The sequence below is a fragment of the Mycetomoellerius zeteki genome, unplaced genomic scaffold, assembly GCF_001594055.1.
Source record: "Mycetomoellerius zeteki isolate Tzet28-1 unplaced genomic scaffold, Tzet1.0 scaffold102, whole genome shotgun sequence".
NCBI lineage: Eukaryota > Metazoa > Arthropoda > Insecta > Hymenoptera > Formicidae > Mycetomoellerius > Mycetomoellerius zeteki.
The window spans coordinates 2,344,332-2,371,627 of record NW_017255933.1 but is presented as its reverse complement, the minus strand read 5'-3'; the positions used below and the strand labels follow the sequence as shown (position 1 = coordinate 2,371,627).

At 28.9% G+C, this 27,296-nt stretch overlaps 3 protein-coding genes across 3 annotated transcripts; all 3 read right to left on the bottom strand.

Moving 5' to 3' along the window:
* Positions 1-5,043: 5,043 nt before the first annotated feature.
* LOC108732172 (uncharacterized) lies at positions 5,044-6,146 on the bottom strand (the record flags this gene model as incomplete). The annotated part of the gene is made up of 4 exons (XM_018462856.1): positions 5,958-6,146; positions 5,386-5,454; positions 5,179-5,268; positions 5,044-5,085 (listed from the first exon to the last, which is right to left on the bottom strand). Coding segments are annotated over exons 1-4 (390 nt in total), but the record flags the coding sequence as incomplete, so codon positions are not given.
* A 5,985-nt stretch (positions 6,147-12,131) lies between these two features.
* On the bottom strand, positions 12,132-13,865 carry LOC108731924 (uncharacterized). Its single transcript, XM_018462484.1, has 4 exons — positions 13,677-13,865; positions 13,446-13,514; positions 12,289-12,378; positions 12,132-12,203 (listed from the first exon to the last, which is right to left on the bottom strand). The coding sequence occupies exons 1-4, from the start codon at positions 13,863-13,865 to the stop codon at positions 12,132-12,134; spliced, it is 420 nt and encodes a 139-aa protein (XP_018317986.1).
* Positions 13,866-18,328: 4,463 nt separating this feature from the next.
* Positions 18,329-19,082, bottom strand: LOC108731913 (uncharacterized). The gene is made up of 4 exons (XM_018462473.1): positions 18,894-19,082; positions 18,689-18,757; positions 18,488-18,577; positions 18,329-18,400 (listed from the first exon to the last, which is right to left on the bottom strand). Exons 1-4 carry the CDS (start codon positions 19,080-19,082, stop codon positions 18,329-18,331), a joined length of 420 nt encoding a protein of 139 aa, XP_018317975.1.
* Positions 19,083-27,296: the final 8,214 nt, after the last annotated feature.

Here is a 27,296-nt window from a genome sequence, read left to right as displayed (position 1 = left end):
AACTCATTTTTAAACTTACAATTTCATGAATTTCAACATCACAAGTGACATGTGATAATCTATTTAATAAATCTGCTGTTGCACTTGCCTGAAATTGTAATTTGTTCATGTAATTAATGAATGTATGTTAATGAAACTTGTAATTTAATTTTAAATTGAAATATCAATAATAATTTTTATATTGATTTATTTATTATAAACAAATTTTCAATTAATGTTTTCTGAAATTTAATGTAATTTAATCTATCTTAGTACTGACTGTTTTGCACATATAATTAATAAGCAGAAATTTGAAAATGTGATGAGATACATAGGACAAGCACAAGCTGATAGTCATTATTTTAGATTTTACATAATTGTTGATAAGTATTGTATTGAAAATTTCGCGCAAGTCAAACACTCTAACCAAAATGGCATGCCATTTTGATAATCATTTGGGTTCCAAATATTGAGTTTATATCACAGGATATTTTGCATAACTCTAACAATAAGTAAAGATGTCTGAACATAATGCAAACATAAATATTAAGTTTTATTTCAAATATACTGTTACTTATGAATGTTAATTTTTCTCCATGATTACCACTATTAAAAATTGACATAAAATATCTTACATAATGATCCACGTCATACATTTGTTAGTTATTGTTAGTGGTTTCGAAAATCTGCGCTGGTGAGGATATATTCCAGGATTTCCCCAAGCCTGTATTATTTTGCTTTTTTATTAAATTTTGAAGGTGTTCATTGGTTTGATTAAATTTTAATTCTGCATATTTAAATAGATGAGAAATGAATTAATTAATTATAAATAGTAGTTTAATTTTGTCAGCACTTTTAAAACTTTCACTTCAAAAATTATGAAATATTATGCATTACAATTTAGTTTTATTTATTTATAAGTATTATATATGCATAAGGTAAATATATAATGATAAGTAGGTATGTGTAAAAAGATCGAAATACAGCTGAAGGACACTTGCATTAGTCATAAAACTAATATGAAAACAGTAGTTTCGTAAAAAGACGAATAACATAATTGCCACAATATTATCGTCACATTTATCTTTCAGTAATGAAGTTGAATAATATGTCATTAATATAACTATGAAAGTGTAGATTGTCGTAATCTATGTCATTGTTCCTAGCTTAAGCAGGGTGTTGTCGATAATATCAAATTTCTTCAAACAATTTTGGAATTTCTGTCACGAAAATGAAACGTGAAATAGGCAAATATCAGTAGTATATGTTTATATTGTAGATAGTAAATATTCCGGTTAGCAGGGCTGGGTAATCATTTAAAATGCCAAATATAAAATACTTAAAAAAATGTATTTAAAATGTAAAATGTTTTTCGAATCCACTTTATATGTAAAATGGGTAAATAGATATTTTAAATAGTTTTCAAATACAGAATGGTTTTCCTTACATACATTTTAATGTACATTTTTTTAAGTATTTTACATTTAGCATTTTAAATAGAATTACATTTTAAATGGCATTTTAAAAATGCAAAAATACCCAGCCCTGCCGGTTAGAGGAACTAGCCTCATCTTGACACATGTTACCAAGATCATGATCCTGAGTGACATTCGAGGTTTGTTCGCGTCGCATGCTCCAACATGTTCCAATATGCTCCTACCATAGCTCTTACTCCAACGCGCTTGGTAGAGTGAGTAGGAGCTATGATAGGAGCATGTTGGAACATATTGGAGTTTGCGACGCGAACAAACCTTTGGAAGGTCTGTCACTTTCAGTCATTGTTCGTTAAAAAATTAGTAATAAATAAATTTACAATATATATAAGACTGTATCTAATTTTATAGTTTAAATTTTATTTAGTACAAATATCACATTATTAACATATTTACATTTTTAAGTGAATTTGTCGACAGAAACAGAACTGTATGATTATCGATTCGTTTTGCTCATTAAACAGAGGAGAGCGTGAGATGGACCTCGCTTCGCTCGAAAAGTCGAAACTCGTGTGAAACTTTCCTTTGCATATAATTAAGTAGTGAATTTATATGAAACCTTGCATTACGTTGAAAAGTATATGGGATGTTTCAGATCATCCGTATACTCCATTTAAAAACGAGGGAAACGCGGTTATTTTAGGAAATATTTCCGACAAAAGTTGTTGAGGATCAAGTAATGCGTTACTTGGGCATATGCGACTGATCTTGTTTGGCGTCGTGAAGGTTGTGTCAACTTGAATTTTTCAAGTGGGAACCCATGTCTTTCATTACATATTCTCATAGCTGACGTCAAGACATTTTCAAAACACTGGTTACGAATCCTTTTTAGTTGAGGTGTTCCTGAGTTATGAAACTTCAAAATTTCAGTACTGCTGGCATTATCCATGCAAGATATACCACGTGGAGGTCGCACGATCGAATTTACATCTCTTTTAGGTATTTGATTAAGAATCCGACCGTGCGACCTCCATGCGGTACCTACATCTTGAGTAATTTGCTAACGCCAGCGGTACTGAAATTTTGAAATCTCATAACTCAGGAAAATTTCAATTAAAAAGGATTTGTAATCAGTGTTTCGAAAACGTTTTGACGGCAGCTACAAGAATATGCAATGAAAGATATGGGTTCTTATTTAAAAAATTCAAGTCGACCTCAACCTCCACGACGTCACCCAAGATCAATCGCACATGCCCTTGTAATGCATTACTTGATCCCCAACAACTTTGTCTGAACATTTTTTAAAGTAACCACTTCTTTTATTTTTAAATAAAGTGTACGGGTGTACGGGTGATATGAAACATCTGATATATATGGAGGCAATTAAACCTGCCTCTTTCTACGAAAGAAAAGAGCCCGACTACTAAAAAATTAGACAGATTTGAATTAAACCTCGTGTGGAAAATTGTAAATCTGTATGAAGTAATGTTCCACATAGATTACAATTTTCCATGCAATGCGTGCTTCAATCCAAACCTATGTATCTAGTTTTATGATATTTGAGATTGCCCTTTAGAAGGCAAAAGAGCGGAACCCATTGCATCCACGCATACATTTTACGCGGAGCAAGATTTCGAAAACAAAGCAAAATTTACAACCACGTAGAGGTTCCATAGGGGTTTCGATTTTTTGAGCAAAGTGACATCTACCCTTCTCTCCCCCCTGTTTCTAAGGAAAAATGAAGTCTACATGATTGTAAAATTCTAACCCTTCGTAATGTTTAAGTTGACAGCTATATAATCTGTGTCTAATATTCATTTTATCCAAAAATCATGTTCTGTTTATGAAGCTTATCTTATTAATAACTTATTTTTAACTGCGGTTGATGGCCCAAGTATTTGATGATCATTTAAGATGTCATGACTTTGATAATGTATCGTATGTTAAGATCAATAATAATCGGAATATTTACCACAATTTTTATGATTGAATAAGTGTAAAATTTAATATATTATGAATTACAATTTTTATATACATATTTTATCTATTTAATTGTGTAAATAAACAAGAATATGTTTATTTCAAATTATTAAGTATATTATAACAATTATTTTTATTAATATTATTACAAATATTATAACATTTCGTTACCTTGTCATAGTATATTCCAAACACAATTGACAATAATGTCGTAGAGATTTCTAGACAATAACAAATATTATCCTCGAAAATAAAATACATATGAAAAGAAGTAAATGCAGATGACATGAGGAAATAGTAAATTGACCATACCAACAGATATTATATATAGCACTAAACCATAATCTTGAATGATTAAATATGGTAATTCTTAAAAACCAAATACATAATTGATCATTACAAATGGCATTAAAATCATACGAATATTTGTTGTCATTGCACATATAGTTTTTATTTCAAACTGCACTTTTGTTGATCAGTTGGTTGTAAAATTGAATGGAATGATAACGGTAATAGACGCAATTTATGTTAAGTCACTTAGGAATATTAAAGCAATTAGCTTACTATAATTGATGCTTTATTATTTATTGAAACTTATAGATGGATGATGGGTATACTGTTATCTGTATTCATATATATACATTAGTAAAAAAAATAGGAATATTATGGCAGTGTTGTTTTTTATTTTTATATTTCGCTTATATTGTACATATATTTATATCGTACATATATACTAGTACATATTTCGCTTATATCAATATTTAAAAGTATTATCAAACAATGTTTATTTCAATTGCAATTGTTGTAACAAATGCGTACATAATGTACAAACATTATAAATATATTACAGTTATGTATGAATTGCTTATCTCTGATATACATATGTCGCTAAAAAAAATTATAACAAAACAATTTTGGGAAAAAATTGGCCAACTTTGACTGACGATAACTTTGCGAAAAATATTATAGGACAACGATTTTTTGTTTAAATTAAAGCGTGAAATCTCTACTTTAAGGCGCTATAGTCAGATTTTAAGTTTGACGCACTGTAATTTTCAAAATATGAGAGTGTATTCGTCATATCGAAAGTTGCAAAGTTTGATGGAATACACGGACTTTGTAAAATTTTTTGGGAGAATATCGTTTGCAGCGGCATAAAATTCGGCTTTCTTCTTTAATTTAAAAAAAAAATAACGAGTTGCTGCGATTTTTTTTCGCAAAGTTACAGCACTTTAAAGCAGTCGTCGCATCATCGGTAAATGATCAGTATAATATACAATATTTTAATAATAATAGATTTTAGTTGAAGTTTTATAAAAATATCTCAGGTGATCGTTTTTATAAAAAAGTCAGATGACTATTCTCGGCTTTGTCATGAAAAGAATAGTGCAAAAACAAAAAAAATTGACAAATAATATTAAGAAATATTCTTTTATTTACCTTTTTTATTACATAAGATGTTATTAATTGTTTCATTCAGATATTCATTTTCTTTTTCAAAGCTTATATAGGGATATTGAATCAAATCTAGAAGATATTATACATATAATGCATTTTATAAATTACATTATGTTGTACATATATTATCATTAAACTATTTTTTATGAGCTTTGCCACAACGTGATAAAAATTGTTATTTATTTGCTTGTGCTTGTATTATTATAACTAAAACAGTCGCAATAGATGCGATAAACTGAAAATAAAGACAACTTGTAAGTTCTTTTTTAAATATTTGCCACGAATTTGATTGTTTGTAATACGAAATTATGTAATAAATATAACGTACCTTATGAAGAAACTTGAAACCAAATTGGAAAAATCCGATTCCACAGAATCTAAGGGGTGCAGAAACTATTCGCAATGAAAATTGAGAAATCTGTAAAAAAACGTATTTCTTCAATGTATTATATATTGTATTTTGTTGATTTTATATTTACTTGGACATTTAATATGTATTTTAATAATATTTTAATGAACTCATTTTTAAACTTACAATTTCATGAATTTCAACATCATGAGTGACATATGATAATCTATTTAATAAATCTGCTGTTGCACTTGCCTGCAGTTGCAATACGTTTAATGTAATTAAATAATATATTTATCTTGAACAATGTTCTAATTTAATTTTAAATCTAGATATTAATAATAATTTCTAAAGAGCTTTCTAAATCTGTCAAAAGTTTTTATTATATGAAGAACAGTCTTGATTTGTCTTATTTTTACAATTAAAAATAACATAATAACATTACGCGACTTTATTTATGCTTCGATTTGAATTATTGTCAGTTTTGTTTAGATTAATAATGACCTCGTCGAATAGGTCGAAACATTTGTTTATATTATAATAAATTGTTTTTTTTTAGTTCACAGCTCCTTGTTGTTTTAATATTTGAATTTTAATCACGTGAGTCGTTAATTTTATTTTTGTATTTTTTCGGTAATAATCTTCGAATTTATTCGTTTATTATAAATGAAATTTATTAAATAAAATTTATTAAATAAAGTTTATTATAAATAAAATTTAAATTAATGTTTTCTGAAATTTAATATAATTTAATCTACCTTAGTACTGACTGTTTCGCATATATAATTAATAAGCAGGAATTTGAAAATATGATGAGATAAGCAGAATGAACGCACGGCGATGGTCATTGTTTTTGATTTTATATAATTGTGGATAAATATTGTGTCAAAAAGTTCACACAAATCAAGTATTATCCAACCAAAATAGCAAGCCATTTTAATGGTCATTTGGGTCCCAAACATTGAGTTTATTTCACGGGACATTTTGCGTAACTCTAAGTGAAGGTGTCTGAACATGCAAACATAAATATTAAATTTTATATTTCATGTATTGTTAATTGTAAATGTTAAATTTTTCTGTAATGTTACCTCTATTAACAGAATTATAAAATTTCTTACATAATGATCCACGTTATGCATTTGTTACTTAGTGGTTTCGAAAATCTACGTTGGTCAGGATATATCTTACTATTTACCCAAGCCATTATTATTTTATGATTTTTATTTTTCATCAAATTCTGAAGATATTCATTGATTTGATCAAACTTTAATCCTGTGTATCTAAATATAAAAAATAGATGGAAAACGAAATTAATTGGAAACAGCAGCTATATTATATTAGTATATTAAAAATTTTTATTTCAGAAGTTATGAAATATTCATGTATTACAATATAGTTTAATTTATTTATATAAATGACTACGCCAACAGATAAAGATATAGGATAGGATCGGGTATTATGAGCACCTTAAGGAAACATTTTGATATATCTAGAATACTGAAGAATAAAAAAATCTTATGCATACCATTTGATAAATTTGTTGATGTTTTATGTATCTTAGTATTGAAATTTATTATTTTTATGTTGCAAATGTTGAAATGGTGGCGAGTGCTCTTATTACTCGCCCAGTATACTCATATTATCCTCTGGATAGACTAATATGAGCATAGGAAATTTTTTGTAAGAAATTATGCAGAAATGAAAGATTGAAATATATATATATATATATATATGAAACGTTTTATTAGAATAAATGTCAATCAAATGTTTGGTTAAAATAACAAAAAAATAATGTTACATTTACAATGTAATGTTACATCTACGATTTACAATATATTTAGTAAGTGTTACCAAATGGCAACAGTCTGGTAATACTTATTAAATATTTGTAAAAGTAACAATATTTTTGGTTATATTAACCAAACATTTGAATGGCGCGTATTATTTCGCCATACATTTAATAGCTATTACCAGACTCTAAGGGAGTTAACCACTGTTAAAAAAATGTACACTAATGTACAGGGTGTTGCATCACTATACTGGTCAGTATGACGGGTTGCCCATTTGTACAGGCGCGCAAGATCGTTCACAATTGTGTAGACTTCGGCGGTACAATCAATCACGGCGGTATAATCAATGGCACACCTTCTTTTCTAATAAAGTTCGTAGCATATCAAATTGTGATGCAATTATGACGAACTTCCGTAGAAATAGGTTAAAACAGAAGCCGAAGTGGCAAGATATACAAAAGGTTACAAAAACGAATTTTGTCATGAAAACGAAGCATGTCTTCCTTCTTATAAGAAAAATTCAATCATAGTCGATCGTAATTATTGTGTAATATAATTTGATTATTTGAATTATTTTTACACAGAACGAAAATCAGAAATAAACATATCTTTGCAAATTTAAATTATATTACATAATGATTATGATCGACTATGATCGAAGTTTTCTTATAAGAAGGAAGACATGCTTCGTTTTCACGATAAAATTCGTATTTATAATCTATCTTGTCACTTGGGGGCTTCTATTTTATAACCTATTTCTACGGAAGTTCGTCATAATTGCATCACAATTTGATATGCTACGAACTTTATTGGAAAAGAAAGTGTGCCATTGATTGTGCCGGCGAAGTCTACGCAATTGTGAACGACTTTGCGCGCCTGCTCGAATGAGCAACCCATCATACTGACCTGTATGGTGATGCAACATCCTGTACAGTGATTGCTAATTATGGCAATACAACACACTTTATTGCTAGCATTGCTATTGTATTGTTAATATTGTTATCCTATGTATTGCCACCTATTGCTCGCAATATTACCAAGTATTGTTAATGTATTGCTATGTACTACTATATATTGCTAGCGTATTGCTAGTACTGCTATTGCTAGCATTGTCTGTTTTATTACTGTACTGTCGCAATATATTTTTAAAAAAATGTACACTGAGATTGTCATAGTGGTTGACCCCTCGCCAGACTTTTTTTTTAGTGTACGATAAGGAATAATGAAGATACTCATAATACACGACCATGCATACCTATCCGAAAAACTCCCGTGTCTAATAAATCAATAATGGTCTCGGGACTTTATGAAGTTAGAATGGCTTAATATTGTTTACTTTATAAATATTAACATGCAGAACAAAATATCTTACCTCAATGTAGATTGGGGACCTTATGAAGTTAGAGGAAAAAACGTAAGAAATAAAAAAGTACTTATTTAATATGATAAATATCCGAAGTCCATAAATTTAGATCAAACTTCGCAACATATTGAAATGTCGTGAAGACAGATGCATCTTTTTACAACAGTTGACACTTACACTAGTACCAACCGTTACAGAAATATAAAGGGTGCTCATTTTACCTGCAGTGCTTATAATACCCGATCCTACCCTAATTGTAATTTGTAAGAATACGTATTTAAAAAGATGTACTAACTCGAGGATACATGCATTAAACAAGTCACCCATAAGATTAATATGAAAACAGTAGTCTCGTACAAAGATGAATAATATAATTCTCGCAATATGATCGTCACGTTTATGTTTAAGTAGTAAAGCTTCAAAGTATGTTGTTAATATAACTACAACAATCCATACTAAGACACACCATGTTGCTTTTTTGCGTTGTTTGTCATAATCTGTTGTTGTTCCTAATTTTAGCAAGGTGTGGTCGACATTATCAAATTTCTTCAAACAATTTTGGAATTTCTGTCACGAAAATAGAATAGACAAATATATATGTGAATAGACAAATATATATCATAAGTATTCCGATTAGATGAGCCAGTCCCGATCACCTTGATCTTGATATATGTCAAGATCATAACTCTGAATGACCTTCGGAAGGTTATTCAAGGTCTGTCATTTTTAGTCCTTGGTATTGTACGTTAAAAAGTTATTAATAAATACAGTGTAGGTACAATATATATAAATATATATCTAACTCTATAGTTTAAATTTCATTTAGTATAAATATCACATTATTAGCATATTCGCATATTTTATAAATTCGTGGACCGGAGTGAGACAGAATTATATAAACGTAGACTTCATCTTGCCCAAAAATAGAAGGAAGTATCTCACTTCGCGCAGAAAATCGAAAACCATGTGAAACTTTGCTCCATATGGAAAGTTGTGAACCTATGTGAAACCTCGCTTTATGTTGAAAAATGTATGCGTGCAAGGAATGGAGTTAGCCTCTTTCTAAGGTTGGAGGAGTTTCACTACCAAAAAACTAGTCATATAGATTTGAGTTGAATCTTGTTTCGTGTGGAAAGTTAAATATTCACTGTGAAGTTCTACATATACTGACAATTTCTCATGCAAAGCGAAGTTCAATTCAAACCTATAATGTGTCTAATTGTTTGATAGTGGAGGTTCTCCTGTAAGAGGTGAAAGGCGAAATCCACTACATTCACGTATACACTTAACGCGAAACGAGATTCCGAAGACGCAAAACAAGATTTACTTTTCACGCGGAACAAGGTTCCACAAAAGGTTTCGATTTTTCGAATGAAGCGATATCTACCCTCTCTTCAGTTTATAGGCCAAAATATCGTCTATATGATTATAAAGTTTCTCCCTCCATATCTCAATAATATTTTACATTAATAGCTATATATATAATCCAATATTCAATTTGTTAAAAAATTTGTAATGAAATTTGTTTTATTTATGAAACTTATTTTGTTGATAACTTTTATGAAACAAAAAACAACGACCGACGCTATGAAAGCCAAAATTTTTGAAGATCAGAATCATTACCTTGACAGCATATGTTGCGGTCAAGGTGATTGGGACTGATTTCCCTAATCGGAATACTTATCACAGTTTTCAGTTATAAACAAAATGTAGAATTTATTTAAAATTATATTCATTATATATACATATAATAAATATTATACATTATATATATATTTTTATATATATATTTCTATAATATACATTATATATATATATATTTCTATTTAATTGTATAAATACACATGAAAATGTTATTCTTTTAATTTTTTTATTATTTTTAATAATTGCTTGGTTATTCTTAATAATTGCATATTTTATAACAATTGCTTTTTATTAATAATATTACGAGTATTATAACATTTCTTTACCTTATTATGATATATTCCAAATACGATTGACAATAATGCCGTAAAGATTTCTAGATAATGGCACATATGGTTCTCCAAGGAAAAAAACGCGTGAAAAGAAATTATTAATGCATGTGATGAGAGGAAACAGTACACTGACCAAATCAGTAGCATATATATGATGTTAAACCATAATTTTGAATGATTAGATATGGCAATTCTTAAACCAAATACGTAACTGACTATTAAAAATGGTGTTAAAATTGTACGAATACTTTTGTCCATTGCACACATAATTTTTATTTCAAACTGTACCTTTGTTGATAAGTTGCAAGTATAAATTGAATGGAATGGTAAGACAATACTAGACGCAATTTCTGTTAAAGCACTTAGGAATATTGAAGTAATCAATCTACTACATTTTATGCTCTATTATTTATCGAATCTTATAAATGCATGATGGGTATAAGGGAGACTGGGGTCAGTAAACTAGGGGAAAGTTGCCGAATGCGTACCACTTAACCTATTTTTTATTATATTTTCCATTTGGCACTGTTTTATATGCAAATGAAAATTCATTTTTTCGATAAGTCTCTTAATTTCCTCTGTAAATATTCGTAACTAAAAAATGAGTCTACTATCCCCGGTCTCCCCTACTTTTATTTTTACTCATATACATTGGTATATAAAAAGTATGAATATTCTAGCAGTTTTGTTTTTTATTTTTTCATTTGTTCTTTATAATGCGTATTTAAGAGTGTCATTAAACATTATTAATTTCAATTGTAGATATAACAAATATACATAAATAATACACAAACATGATTAATACATGCAATTATGTGTGAATTGCTTCTCTATTGTATAAAAACAATTTGCAATTGTAATAAAGGATTCATAGACAGATGATAATCGATGTAAAAGAATAATAAAAAATATACTTTATTTTTATTGCATAAAATTATGTTAATTATTATCTAGGATAGGATCGGCTATTATGAGCACTGCAGGTAATATGAGTACCCTTTATACAGGGTGTCCCGTAAAGACCCGAACAACGTTTAAGGGGAGTTTCTTGAGATCATTTTGAGATGAAAATTCTAATACCAAAATGTTGAGGCTATAATAACTTTTGAATTATAAGCGTTTAAAGTTAACGAATCATATCGTCTAAAGTTGGCACGCTCAGGGGCGGCACAATGCAAAGTACTAAACTTGAAAACTGACTTATCTCAAGCAACGGAACATATTGCTGTAACGATTGATACTAGTAGTGCCAACTGTTGTAAAAAGAGGCATCTGTAATAATATTAATTTAATAACTTCTTTCTTTTTTTTTACTCTTTCTCTTAGTGTCGTAATAAACCATTGAACGTTACTTACATTTTATATTGTTTTTTTATAATATTTATTTTATTCAGAAAAAAATGATTAAATCCGCATTCATAATGTTTTCAAGTAGAAATCAGAAAACAATCAGTAATATACAATATGTTAACAATAGTGATTTTAATTGAAGTATAAAAACATCAAGTAACTATTTACATGAAAAGAACATATGATTACCTCGGTTTTTATTATTAAAAGAATCATATAAAAATAAAATGAACAAAAAAATATAAAATGATATTGTTTCATTTGTCTTCTCTATTGCATAAGATATTATTAGTTTTTTTTATCTATCAATTTTCTCTTTCAAAACTTAAGGGTAGGGATATTGAATCAAATCTAGAAAATATAGTACATACAATGCAATTTGTAAATTACATTATATTTTACATATGTATATAAGTTATCATTAAAACATCTTTTACGAACTTCGCAATAATCTCATACAAATTTTTGCTTATTCGTTTGTGCCTGTAGTATTATAACTAAAACAGTTGCAACAGACGTGATAAACTAAAATTAAAGACAACATATAAGTTCTTTTTTAAATATTTGTCACGAATTTGTAGTACACAATTATATGGTAAATATAACGTACCCCATGAAGAAATTTAAAACCAAATTGGAAAAGTCCAATTCCATTGAATCTAAGAGGGGTATGAACTATTCGTAATGAAAATTGTGAAATCTATGTAAAAAAATGTATTAGTTTAATGCGTATCTTTTGATTTTTGTATTTAGGATAAACCCGACAAATATGCCGCACTGGGATTTACGCCGTCAAAAAAAATAGAAGGAGTGGGGATAATTTTCTTGCAACTACTCTGTTACATGCCTTTATGTTATATTAGTATGGAGTTATAATTTCAGCTTCTTATTGTTAATATTAATGAAATTACTGTGAGTTGAATCGAATTGTCACTGTAATAAGTAATGCCATCATAAATTATAATCTACATAAAATGATTACTGTAGGGCGTGTAAAAGACCTAGTGGTTATTTATACATATATGTAGAGGAATAGTAAAGCATGTTGTATAGCAAAATACAAGTGCTTTGCTTTCGTATTCTTTGTTTAGTTTGTCTTGTATATCCCATCTGTTTTTGGGATATACAACATTTTTAGCGGGCGGAATTTATGCCCAAAGCATACAAAATGCGCAGATTGAAATCAGTGCACTAAATGTAATAAACGCATTATATGAAATATGTATGTTGTCATAACACTTCTAATATATGTAACTTACATACATATGTATCTTACATATATTAGAAATGTTATGACTCTTGTCATAACACTTCTAATATATGTAAGAAGATTGTAATTATTATTTATTACTTCATATACATATTTATCATTTTTATTCCGTAATAAAACTTTATAAACACATTTTATAAGTTATTGTGTCATTTTACGTCTTATTTATATGCGTTATTTGTAAATTTTTCATGAGCCTACCCCCCTATGAGTAGCCATATATATCACCCTCATGGGATATATGACAAAAATGTAAAGGTTTCAAAAAGTATATTTTTTAGTATAAAAAATTAATATTTCAGATTCCTAATATTTTTTTCATAGTAGTAGAAAGTATGAAATTTTTACTGATATAGTTTACTTGTCTCAAACATGGTAAATAGTACTTGATAAATTAAATCTCCCTTAAGTGCGGCTTATACCTATACCGGGTTTACCCTACTTGTACTTTTAATATTTACTTCAATAATATTATAAAAATTTATTTTAACACTTACGATTTCACGAATTTCAATATCATAAGTGACATATGATAATCTATTTAATAAATCTGCTGTTGCACGTGCCTGAAATTGTAATGTATGGTGAATGTAAAATTATTAAAAAACATAAATTTCTAATTTAATTTTAAAACACTATATGTCATTAATAATCTTTGAATTCGTTTATGTGTATTATAAACAAATTTTAAACTAACATTTTCTGAAATTTAATGTAATTTGACCTACCTTGATGGTGACTGTTTCGCATATATAATTAATGAGCAGGAATTTAAAAATATTATTAGACAAGCAGAACGTGTGAAGGACGATGGTCATTATTTTAGATTTGACATAATTATTCATAAGTATTGGATAGAAAATTTCGCGCAAGTCGAGCGCTATCCATCCAAAATAGCATGCCATTTTAATAGTCATTTGGGTTCCAAATATTGAGTCTATTTCACGCGATATTTTGCATAGCTCTAAGTAAAGCTGTCTGGACATGCATTCATAAATTAAGTTTTATTTCATATTTACTGTTACTCATAAACGTTACATTTTTTCCATAATGTTACCGTCATTACTATATAATTTACATAAAGTTTCTTACATAGTGATCCACATTATGCATTTGCTGCTTAATGGTTTCAAAAATCTGCCTTGATGAGGGTATATTTTGTTATTTTCCCAAGCCCGTGTTATTTTGCATTTTTGAGTTTTCATCAAATTCTGAATATGTTCATTGATTTGATCAAACTTTAATCCAATGTATCTGAATAAAATGTAGATGGAAGTTGAATTAATTAAAACTAGTAATTGCATTTTATTCGTATTTTTAAAATTTTCACTTTGGAAGTTGTGGAATGTTCTCGCATTACTATTTAGTTTTATATATTTACATAAATAATTATGCCATAAGATAAAGATATAATTGTAAGTATATATTAAAAAGTGTACTAACTCGAGGATACTTGCGTTAGTTAAATCACCTATAAAATTAATATAAAAACAATAATCTCGTAGAAAGCTGAAATACATAGTTGATGCAATGTTGCCGTCATTTTCTTCTTTCAATATTAATGCTGAACAGTATGTTATTAATATAACTGTAACGATCCATCCTAAAGCATACCACATTACTTTTCTGCGTAGCTTCTCATAATCTGTCATTGTTCCTAACTTAAGCAATGTGTTGTCGATAATATCAAATCTTTTCAAACAATTTTGGAATTTCTGTCAGAAAAATAGAATATGAAATAGATAGATAAATATTATGATAAATGTTCCGATTAGAAGAGTTAGCTCCAGTCTTTTTGACGTATTACCAAGATCGTGACCTTGAGCGATCTTCAGAACATTTTAGTCGTCGGTCGATGTTTGTTAAAAAGTTATTAACAAATATTGATTATTGTAATATAAACATACGTATCTAACTTGATATAAATTTTATTCATAAGTTTTACATAAAAATAGGAATTAAGGTAACAAATTAAATAAATTACACGCCTTAAAAAAAGTATCTCACATTAGACAACTTTACCTTATGATCATAAAGTTTCGTGTTTTCGCAATGTTATATTAATACACACATATATTCTGTGTCTAATATTCAATTTGTCAAAAAATAACTTGTAATCTGTTTGCAATATTTATTTTGTTAATGACTTTTTAATGAACAAAGCTCGACGACCAAAAAGTCTTATTCATTGTCATTACCTTGTACGTATTTTGAACTGTCTCTTAATCGGAATATTTACCATAGTTTTTATTATTAAACAAATGTTGAATTTAATAAACTATAAATTATAATCTTTATAATATACATACTTTCAGGAAATGGAAGAATTACTTTTCCATTACTTTTACAGTTACTTTGTATAATAACAACTTTATAATGATGTTGCATCTTTTTACTACTGTTATAATGATTAACTTAAAACGCTGAGGTTAGGAAAGTCACTTCGAAAAGTAAATCCTTACGCGTTACTTATTGAAAAAAGTAATAAATAATGAGTAACACAGTAAAGTTACTGCGTTACAAGTTGCATTAAAAAGTAACGAGTTAAAAGTTGCAAGTTATTTTTTTCAATAATGAATAAATTTTCAATTCATTATAAGTAACTGTTGATTGTTTCAACTTTGGTGTTACATAATTATCATAAGAAATTCGCAATGTCATTATTAGTCGTTATTACAATTAGGTATGTAAGTTGCTAACAATAAATAACGGCAGTTGCAGTAGTTAGGGGAGACCGGGGATAAAAGTATCTAACATTTTGACTTTGAAGTGTTATAACAGTTCATATATAATACTTGCATAAAAAATATGTATCTTTAGATATAGAATTTATTTAGCTACAAAATTTTCTTTGGTTTAATTATTTTATGTAACTAGAAAAAAAGTTATGTTTGTTTAAAGACTATGAGGAATTTTGTTACAACCATCCCAACCTCCAGTAACGATTATAATAGTAGAGAGGGATAATTGTACCACATTTGCCAGAGGTACATAATACAACTATATAAGTCATACTCTTTTTTGCAGCTGTACGAATGGATAACTGGTCCTTTATATCTTCTTTAAATATCTCTATTTATATAAAGACACTTCTTTTATATAGTTTTTCTTTTATCTGTCTTGTGTTTTCTTGATAATGGGATTCTATGAAGGAAAATACAAATAACATTTTACAAAATAATACTAAATAAAATCAAGTAAGTTTGGGGATAATTATAATGTTACAACTGACTCCAGACATTGATGTTACTATTGTCCCCTAATGATATTTTATGATTCATAGTAAATTTTTTAAATAAAAATCTAGATAAAAATCAATCCAAATGTGCAAACCATCAAAGCACATAATCATTAAAACATATGACAATATATTATACCTTCATTCTAAAAAAAAAAAAAATATTTTAGATTTTGTGCATGCGATAAAACTTGATAAATGAAAAATGTAATTTCCGCTCTTGCACTCGTGCACGTTCCGCGAGAACCAGCATGTAACAAACAATTTAATGCCGATTTGTCAGAATTATGCCATACAGCCGCATACACATATCTATTATAGTTTAAGAAATATTAACGATGTTACTACGTCCCATGTTATTTTTGTCCCCGGTCTCCCCTACTTTCATTCCCTGCATATTTTATCTGTGCAATTGCGTAAATAGATAAGAATATGTTTATTTTTAATAATTATGTATATTATAACAATTGCTTTTTATTAATAATATTACAAGTATTATGACAATTTGTTACCTTGTCATGGTATATTCCAAACACGATTGACAATATCGTCACAGGAATTTCTAGACGATGACCAATATTGTCCGCGAAGGACATATACTGATAAAAAGAAGTAAATGCACATAATGTGAGGAAACAGTAAACTGACCAAATTAGCAGTATATATATGACGGCATTAAACCATAATCTTGAATGATTAGATATGGCAATTCTTAAACCGAATACGTAACTCATTATTAAAAGTGGCGTTAAAATCGTACGAATCGTACTTTTGGTCATAGCGCATATGGTTTTTATTTCAAACTGTATCTTTGTTGATCAGTTGGAAGTATAAATTGAATCGAATGGTAACGGTAGTATAGATACAATTTCAGTTAAAGCACTTAGGAATATTAAAGCAATTATAGCCTATATACCACAATTTATGCCCTATTATTTATTGAAACTTATGCATAGATGATGTATACTTTTATTTTTACTCATATACGTTGGTACATAAAAACTATGAATATTCTGGTAGTTTTGTTTATTTTTTCGTCTGTCCTTTGTAATACACATTTAAGAGTGTCATTAAACATCAGTATCAATTTCAATTGCAATTGCAGTTGTAACAAATACATAAATAATGTACAAACATTATAAATATATTGCAATTATGTGTTGCTTCTCTATATTATATACAAAAACAAGTCATAATAAACTTTGACACCGTAATAAACATAACAACCCATAATAAAATGTTTGGAATAAATTGAACGTTTGTTCCATTTTATATTGTCTTCTTGTTTACTTTATTCAGAAAAAAATGATTAAATCCATATTCATAATGTTTTCAAATATAAGTCCAAAAACAATCAGTAATATACAACATGTTAATAATAGTGATTTTAATTGGAGTATAAAAACATCTCAGGTAACTGTTTACATAAAAGAAACACATGATTACTACTTTATAATTAAAAGAATCGTACGAAAACGGAATGAACAAGAAATATCAAATATTTTTTATTTATCTTTATTATTGCATAAAACATTATTAGTTGTCATACATATGGTTGTGCTTAAAATTCTTATAGTGATTATTAGTTGTTTTTTCTTATAATATATTAATTTTCTCTTTCAAAACTTATGTAGAGATATTGAATCAAATTCAGAAGATATTGTACATACAATGCATTTTGTAAATCACATTATATTGTACATATGTATACAGGGCGTATCTGAAATAACGCCCACTAATCATACAGTGCTATTCCTAATAAAAAACCGAGCCGAAAAGTCCTTTACTATTTCGCAATAGTTAACAAGATATTAATTTCTAAAAATTACCGAGTAAATGAATAAAATCAGTGTATAAAACAATTTTAAGATATCTTTCAGTATTCCTTGTGAAATAATTTGGAAACGTTTCTTAAAAAACTCTTAACGATATCTTAAAAGTTGCCTTTTACGTCGATTTTAGACATTTTGCTCATTGGGTAACTAAAAAGAGGTATTGCGAAAATTGTAAAATGGTAGAGGACCTTACGACTCAGTTTTTTATTAGGAATAGCACTATAATATATGGTTAGTGGGCGTTATTTTAGATACACCCTGTATAGATTATCATTAAACTATCTTTTACAAACTTTGTTTAATAATCTCACATAAATTTTTGCTTATTTACTTGTGCTTGTAGTATTAAAACTACAACAGTCGCAACAGATGTGATAAACTAAAATTAAAGACAACTTGTAAGTTCTTTTTTAAATATATGTCACGAATTTATAGTACGTAGTTATATGATAAATACACAACATACCCCGTGAAGAAATTTGAAACCAAATTGGAAAAGTCCAATTCCATAGAATCTAAGTGGGGCATGAACTATTCGTAATGAAAATTGTGAAATCTATATAAAAAATGTATTAGTTTAATGCGTATCTTCTGACTTCTGTATTTACTTGTACTTTTAATATTTACTTTAATAATAATTTTAACTAATATATATTTTAAAACTTACGATTTCACGAATTTCAATATCACAAGTAACATATGATAATTTATTTAATATATCTGCTGTTGCTTTTGCCTGAAATTGTAATGTATTAAAGAAATTTGTAATTTAATTTTAAAATTATATGTCAATAATAATTTTTGAATTTATTTATGTATCGTAAACAAATTTTAAATTAATGTTTTCTGAAATTTAACGTAATTTGACTTACCTTAGTGGTAACTGTTTCGCACATATAATTAATGAGTATGAATTTAAAGATATGATTTGACAAGCAGAAGGTGTGAAGTACGATGGTCATTATGTTAGATTTGATATAATTGTTAGTAAGTAATGGGTAGAAAGCTTCACGTAAGTCAAACGCTATCCAACCAAAGTAGCATGCCATTTTGATAGTCATTTGTGTTCCAAATATTGAGTTTATTTCATAGGTTATTTTGCGTAGCTCTAAGTAAAGGTGTCTGCATACAGAAATTAACTGTTATAAACGTTACATTTTTTCCATGATGTTACTGTCATTAATAGAATTTCCATAAAATTTCTTACATAGTGATCCACATTATGCACTTGTTGCTTAATGGTTTCGAAAATCTGTCTTGATCAGGATATATTCTGTTATTTTCCCAAGCCCGTGTTATTTTGTGTTTTTGATTTTTCATCAAATTCCGAATATGTTCATTGATTTGATCAAATTTTAAACCCATGTATCTAAATATAAAAAAGTAGATGGAAAATGAAATTATTTGAAACAGTAGCTACCTCTAATCAATATTTTTAAAATTTTCACTTCAGAAATTTCATTCCTGAAATATTCTTGCATTATTATTCAGTTTTATATATTTACATAAATAACTACGCCAAGATAAAGATATTATTGTAAGTATATGTAAAAATTTGTACTAACTCGAGGATACTTGCATTAATCAAATCACCCATAAGATTAATATGAAAACAATAATCTCGTAGAAAGCTGAAATACACAGTTGATGCAATAACCCCGTTATATTCTTCTTTCAATATTAAACTTGAACAGGATGTTGTGAATATAAGTATGACGATCCATCCTAACGCATACCACATTACTTTTCTGCGTAGCTTCTCATAATCTGTTATTGTTCCTAACTTAAGCAATGTGTTGTCGATAATATCAAATCTCTTCAAACAATTTTGGAATTTCTGTCACAAAAATAGAATATGAAATAGACAAATAAATATTATGGCAAATGTTCCGGTTAGAGGAGTCAGCTCCAATCCCCATGACGTATTGTCATGATCATGACCTTGAGTGACCTTAGAAGATTCTAGTCGTCGGTTATTGTTTGTTGAAAAGTTATTAACAAATATTGATTGTTATTGTATAGACATATCTAATTTGATATAAATTTTATTTGTATAAATATCACATTATTAGTATATTTATATATGTTAGTGAATTTGTAGACGGTAGAGGGACGCAATTGTACAATTATAGATTATTTCATTTTGCTTAAGGAAGATATTAGGTGGACACGGGGTGGACCTCGCTTCATGCCGAAATCAATGTGGAACTTCACTCCGCTTGGAAAGTTGTAAGGCAATATGAAACCTCGCTTTAAATTTGAAAAGTGTACGCATAGAGACACCGGATTGAGTTATTTCTTACGAAAAAGGAGCTCAACTATCAAAAAACTTGATCCGTAAGTTCGATATGAATCTCGTTTCGTGTGGAAAGTCGTAAGCTTAAGCGTGGTTCCATTGGTTCCACTTAGATTTACAATTTTCCATGCGAAGCGAGGTTCAATCTGAACATGACTGTGTTCCAAAATTGACTGCCAGTACTGAAAACCTATAGTGTACGTAACGTAACATCGTCAGCATTGGTAGTAAATTTGAAACACAGCCCATTTGTTTAGTTTTTTGTTACTTACTGATGCTCCATTTATGGGAAGGGGAGGGTGGAATAAGCATCCACAACGATTTCGATTAGAGTTCCTTCAGTAAGAGGTAAGCTATCGAGTAATGATTTTTGGTTGGTCGACATATTCAGTGAACGAAAGCGATAGTAAGTCTCATTGTCAGTAAAATAGCTTGTTATAACTTGTTTTCTCACTTTATCTCATACTCATGTTACCTATTAATGGCGAATGTGTATGAAACGGATGTCCTAACTTACTAGAGGAACTCTAGTCCGAACGAAGCAATATCCACCGCACTTTCTCTTCTTTTAAAATGAGATCTGCAATGTAAAGTCGCTTGTTATAGGATAGGCACTTGTTATAGAATAGCTTTTAATTAAGACAGCAGAGTTGTTTCTGATGTACCACTAAGTACATGTGATTGGTTCCATCATGAACTTATTACTCTTGGGTTGAAATCTATTTAGCACAAAATTCATTATTTATTGATGTGTGTTTTTTAAATCTTGTTCATTAAATAATAAAAAATATTTGGCAATAAATTCTGTATGCAATGACAGAGTAAGGTCATGTTAATAAGAAAATACGGGATATAATAATTTTCTTGATTGTAAATATTAAAAATGATGATCGCGAAACCGCAAGGCGTGAGATTCGTAATATGAGATACTAAAAAAATTTAAAAAAAATTAGGGGATTCTCTGAAGACATAGAAGTTTAAGTATTATTTATTTTCGGACTGTTTCATTTTATAATCAGTATATATGTTTGACATACTAATTGTAATTGATTCCTATTCTTAGGATTATTGTATTTTAAAATCAATGATAAAATATACAATTACTATGTATAATTAAGATTGTAATTTGTTATTCCTACGTTTGTGTAATTAAAGCGTTTATAAAGAAAGCTTTTCTTTATTTTTTCCCTTGGTTTTCTCTCGTATAAAAAATCCTCGAATATATCATATTAGAAATCCGTTTTTAAATAACAAAATTGACAATTCTGATAAAAACTTACATGTATACAACAAAGTATTGCTATTGATTGCTAATTTTTGGCGATAAAAATTGAATATACATATTTCTTATAAGTTTGACATAAACATAGGAAGTAAGATAACAAATTAAATAAATTACACGCCTTTAGAAAAAAAGTATCTCATATTACGCGCATCTTTACTTTATGATTAAGTAAAGTTTCGTCTTACCGTAATATGTATAGTATATTAATATACACATATATCCTGTGTTTAATATTCAATTTCTCTAAGAACCACTTGCATTCTGTTTACAAAACTTATTTTGTTAATAACTTTTTAATGAATAACGACCGACGGCTAAAACGTCTCAAGAGCACCACACCACATACACCATACATGACACACACACACACACACACACACACTCTCTCTCTCTCTCTCTCTCTCTCTCTCTCTCTCTCTCTCTCTCTCTCAGTGTCATTATCTTGAAAACGTATTTTTGGTGGATTCCCCTCGGAATATTTACAACAGTTTTTATTATTAAACAAATATAGAATTTAATGTACTATAAATTATAATCTTTATATTATTTTCAGGGAATAGAAGAATTACTTTTCCATTACTTTTACAGTTATTTTGTATAATAACAATTCGATAATGATGTTGCAATTTTTTATGATTGCAATGATGACTAATTATAAAACGCTGAGGTTAGAAAAGTTACTTTGAAAAGTAAATTGTTATCCTTACGCGTTACTTCCCAGAGAGCACAAAGTCATCTAAAAGACGACAGATGTCGTATTGCTAGTCATCTTATAGCCTTATTCGTATGATAATTAAAGGACGACTTCTTTAGATACCTTTTAATCGTCTTCTTTTAGTTTTTATGTTTTGGCACATATAACGTTTAATAACATAGAATTCTTAAATTAATTTTTAAACAAAACGAAATGAAATTACATGACTGACAATATACATCCTATTTCTGGGTCCTGCAATGTTTGCCGTGTTCTATGTGCAAGAATTATTATTTTTCATCATAGTTCCTTTTGGGGACTCGATTACAAAAAAATATTTTATTAGTGTTCATTAGAACACGAATAAAATTTCTCATAATGCTGCACCTTTTATTCTATCCTGTATGATTTTCAAACATGAGAAACTGCACCCCACCACCGTCTGGTAGGGATTCCACGTACTGCTCGCGAATGAATGATAAAAAGTGCCAAAATAACGGAAAGATATCTTTTTCATGTTGTCTTTTCGGCAATACGAAAAGATTTTTTCGACTTTTAGTCGACTTTTTGCTTTGCGAAAATAACAGCCATAGAAAGATGACTATTTTAAGGTGTCTTTTAGACAAAACTAAAAGATATCTTATAGACATCTTTTCGTCTTGCTGAGAAGACAATTTAAAAACGATATCTTTTTGTCATCTTTTAGACATGTTTTCGCTTTGTCGGAAAGACAACTTAAAAAAGACCTCTTTTCGTTATCTTTTAGTATTTTGTGCTGTCTGGATTATTGAAAAAGTAATAAATAATGAGTGACGCCGTAAAATTACTTCGTTACAAGTTGCATTAAAAAGTAATGAGATAAAAATTGTGAGTTATATTTTTCAGTAACGAATGACTTTTCCAACTCGTTATAAGTAACTATTGACTGCTTCAACTCTGGTGTTACATATCATCATGAGAAATTCGCAACATCATTACCAAGTCGTTGTTACAACTAGGTATAATCTAAGTCACTAACAATAAGTAATGGCAGTTGCAGTAATTAGTTACTTCCATTCCCTGCATATACTTTATCAATGCAATTGTGTAAATAGATAAGAATATGTTTATTTTTAATAATTAGGTATATTATAACAATTGCTTTTTATTAATAATATTACAAGTATTATGGCAATTTGTTACCTTGTCATGGTATATTCCAAACATGATTGACAATATCGTCACAGGAATTTCTAGACGATGACCAATATCGTCCGCGAAGGACATATACTCATAATAAGAAGTAAATGCACATAATGTGAGGAAATAGTAAACTGACCAAAACAGCAGTATATATATGAGGGCACTAAACCATAATCTTGAATGATTAGATATAGCAATTCTTAAACCAAATACGTAACTCATCATTAAAAGTGGCGTTAAAATCGTACGAATACTTTTGATCATTGTGCATATAGTTTTTATTTCAAACTGTGCTTTTGTTGATCAGTTGGAAGTATAAATTGAAGCGAATGGTGACGATAGTATAGATACAATTTTAGTTAAAGCACTTAGGAATATTAAAGTAATTATAGCCTATATACACTACAACTTATGCCCCATTATTGAAATTTATGGATGAATGATGTATATACTTTTATTTTTACTCATATACGTTGATACATAAAAGCTATGAATATTCTGGCAGTTTTGCTGTTTATTTTTTCGTCTGTCCTTTGTAATACATATTTAAGGGTGTCATTAAACATCGGTATCAATTTCTATTGGAATTGCAGTTGTAACAAATACATAAATAATGCACAAACATAAATATATTGCAATTATGTGTTGCTTCTGTATATTATACGAGTATATAAAAACGTATTCTCGTAATGATGTTCCCAGATATCAAAGCCTGCAAAGACAGATTTTGAGTAGAGCATGCCACCAACCTTTGATTGCAGAAAGGTAGCAAATCGATGGCAATAAACTTGATAAACTAAAAATAATATTAAAATATGAAAATTAAAAAAAAATATTTATTAGGAGTTTAAGAGGAGGTACATTATATAGGAAACCAAAAGAATGGTGATTTTTCGTATTTTTTTTCAAAAGGAAGACTAATATTTATCGTTTTAAAATTTCTTGCACGTTTTAATATAACTATTGTAGATTACGTACAAATTTTTATATTAAAAAAATATTATAAATAATAAAAAAATAAATTCAAAATTTAAATACTAATCGAGCTCTCGAAATTAAAAAACAATGATATAATATACGGACAACGAGAGCGTTAACACAGCGCGGGAATTGGTGCGCAATTTATACAATAGTTTAATAATATTCACAAAATATATATATTAAAATTGTACAGTGACTGTCGATTATTTGGACGTTTCGGTTATTTTCAAACCATCTTCAGCAAATTCGTAGATCATTATCGTATGTGTATTGACAATAGTTGGAAGATGTTGAAATTATATTCTATATGAGACCGAGGGCGAGTGTCTCCCTACTGTCTGATTGGGAATTATCCAATTTTTGTCTCTTCGCTGCTTAGCCAAGACTAACTAAAGAGTACAATAGGCATAATTATTATTTGCAATGTAATTTAGTTAGTAGACACTTGGCTAAGCAGCGAAGAGACAAAAATTGCGCAATTCCCAACCAGACAGTAGGGAGACATTCTCATCCTCGGTCTCACATAGAACATAATTTCAACATCTTCTAACTATTGTCAATACATCTACGATAATGATCTACGAATTTGCTGAAGATGGTTTGAAAAAACCGAAACATTCAAATAAGTTGGTGTCGACAATCACTGTACAATTTTAATATATATACAATATTATGTGAATATTATTAGGCTAGTATAAATTGCGCACCAATTCCCACGCTGTTACGCTCTCTCATTGTCTGTATATTATATCGTTGTTTTTTAAAAATATAAATATTTAGTTTGGCACCTTGCTATGACATTATGATTTTGTATACGTTCTAGCGGCCATAATTTTTGCCGGAAACAAAAATTAAGAAATATTTTTAATTGTTATAGTTTTTCATCCTAAATGAATCTAAAAAATTTTAAAAATATATATAAATTAAAATTTTATGACTTTGAAAAAGAATGTTACGATTTCACTAGGTGGCAATCGTTTCTTTATGCACAAAGAAATGGTTAATATCGATTTTTATTTAATTTTTTACTTTTTAGGTTCATCGAAGATGGTTGACTATTAGCTAACTAACAAGCCCTATAAAAAGTCGATGGTCAAATACTTTTTTTTCAATCGTGTGCACAAAATTGAAGAAAATGCAAAGAATAGATTTCGAGAAAAACGCGTTTAAAGTTTTCGACTTAGTTCTTGAATACTTACAGTGCTCTCTCGGAGGCTAATCTGTTATTCCAGGAACATACGCGCCACGGACGCACCTTCAGAGCTTCATTCTAATAAAGTTTTCACTGTCAATAACAGTACGGATCAAAATAAAATAAAATTTTCATTATAATTTAAGATTGGCCGAATATTTTTGTTTTTTATTCGTACTGATTGGATGATTAGTTTGTGAGAAAAAAAATCGTAAAGGTAGTCATTTTTCAAGTTTTGACATTTTTTATCTCGAAAACTATTAATTATCAAAAAAGTCTAAGAGACAAAAAATATTCATTTTGATCCAATTAAGCTTACAGAATTTTTCCGGAATTTTTGTTCAAAGTTCAGATTTTTCAAACAAAAAATTGTTTATAACTTTTTAACGACCACTTAAAAAAAATAAAGTGTATATAGATGCTTTTTCGCAGAATAATACGAGTATGTATGAGGAATCGAATCCAATCATTTTCAGTCGCTAGAACTTCGATCGGTCGGTTAGTGAACGCAAAATGGGAGTAAACCGCTCGCCTATAAGAGATAGAAAAAAATTTCCAGAATGAAAATTGAATCGCTTTAACAGTATTTTAGAGTATATTATTTATATTTAAATTTTTTAAAAAATTATTTATTATACATGCACGCTATGCACCCGTATCTATATATAAGCCTTGAATTTATACCGAAGGACTTAGATTTTCGCTTTAAAATTTTAGAGACGTATCCCCGAAGAGTTGTACTATCAATTTATGAAAAAAAAAATCGATTTTTTTGACCCTCTAACGTATGAAACCCCTTTAACTATATATTCCGTAACAGGATCTTAACTTTGTAATATATAATTATATCATAAATATAATGTACTGTTAAGAAATTTGATTTCAAATTGGAAAAACGCGATTTCACAGAATTTGAGTGGTGTATAATTTAAACTATTTTCTAATGAAATCTTCCTGGTGGAAATTACGACCTGGCGCTATATGGGCCCCATCTAGTTTTCCACGAGTTAATGTAGGCGTTATATTGGAAGGCTAGCCTGTGGCTATACTGGGCGGTAACGGCAATAATGACCAGCCCTAATATTGGAAAACTTTCTTGGCTTTGGTTCGCGATGATCTGTAAGTCCAATATTGGAAAATTATCTAGGTCCTGGTTCGCGAGGTGGTGTCGTTGAAATTTGAAAAAACTGTCTAGGCCTTGATCACGAGGCAGTGTATTGCCCCAAGATATTAAATTTGTCTAGTCGCTATCTAGGAAGGGACAGGATAATCTAGTTAAATTTAAAATAAATTTTAAACACATAATGCGTCGTCTATAATTTAGGGAGTAAGAAGTAAGAGTAAGAAATTGACCAATCGTAGTCGATTATGAGAAGAATACTATCGTCGATATATCGACTGTGATTGGTTAATTTCTTATTCTTACTTCTTACTTCATATTATTGAATAACATTAGTTATATTAAAAACTGGTTATTATCATGGTAGAAGAATAAGGGTATGCTCAATCAGTGGTAGACCACTGCGCATGTATCAAGCATACGCGTCACATTTGGTCAGCCTTCGGCTATATCCAGAGCGGTTTGTGTCAATGTAATATGGTCGCCATATCGTCAACACATGTGCAGCACGTGCCGAATAAATTC

Bases quoted from the DNA above. Each gene is read 5' to 3' on its own strand.
- LOC108731913 (XM_018462473.1), bottom strand. From the start codon at position 19,082: ATGACTATCAAAATGGCATGCTACTTTGGTTGGATAGCGTTTGACTTA. The intron at 18,578-18,688 runs GTAAGTTTTAAA...TTTTTTATATAG, and splicing joins ATATTGAAATTCGTGAAATC to ATTTCACAATTTTCATTACG. The intron at 18,401-18,487 runs GTATGTTGTGTA...CTTTAATTTTAG, and splicing joins GTTTCAAATTTCTTCACGGG to TTTATCACATCTGTTGCGAC.
- LOC108731924 (XM_018462484.1), bottom strand. From the start codon at position 13,865: ATGACTATTAAAATGGCATGCTATTTTGGATGGATAGCGCTCGACTTG. The intron at 13,515-13,676 runs GTAGGTCAAATT...TTACAATTTCAG, and splicing joins GCGAAACAGTCACCATCAAG to GCACGTGCAACAGCAGATTT. The intron at 12,204-12,288 runs GTACGTTATATT...CTTTAATTTTAG, and splicing joins GTTTTAAATTTCTTCATGGG to TTTATCACGTCTGTTGCAAC.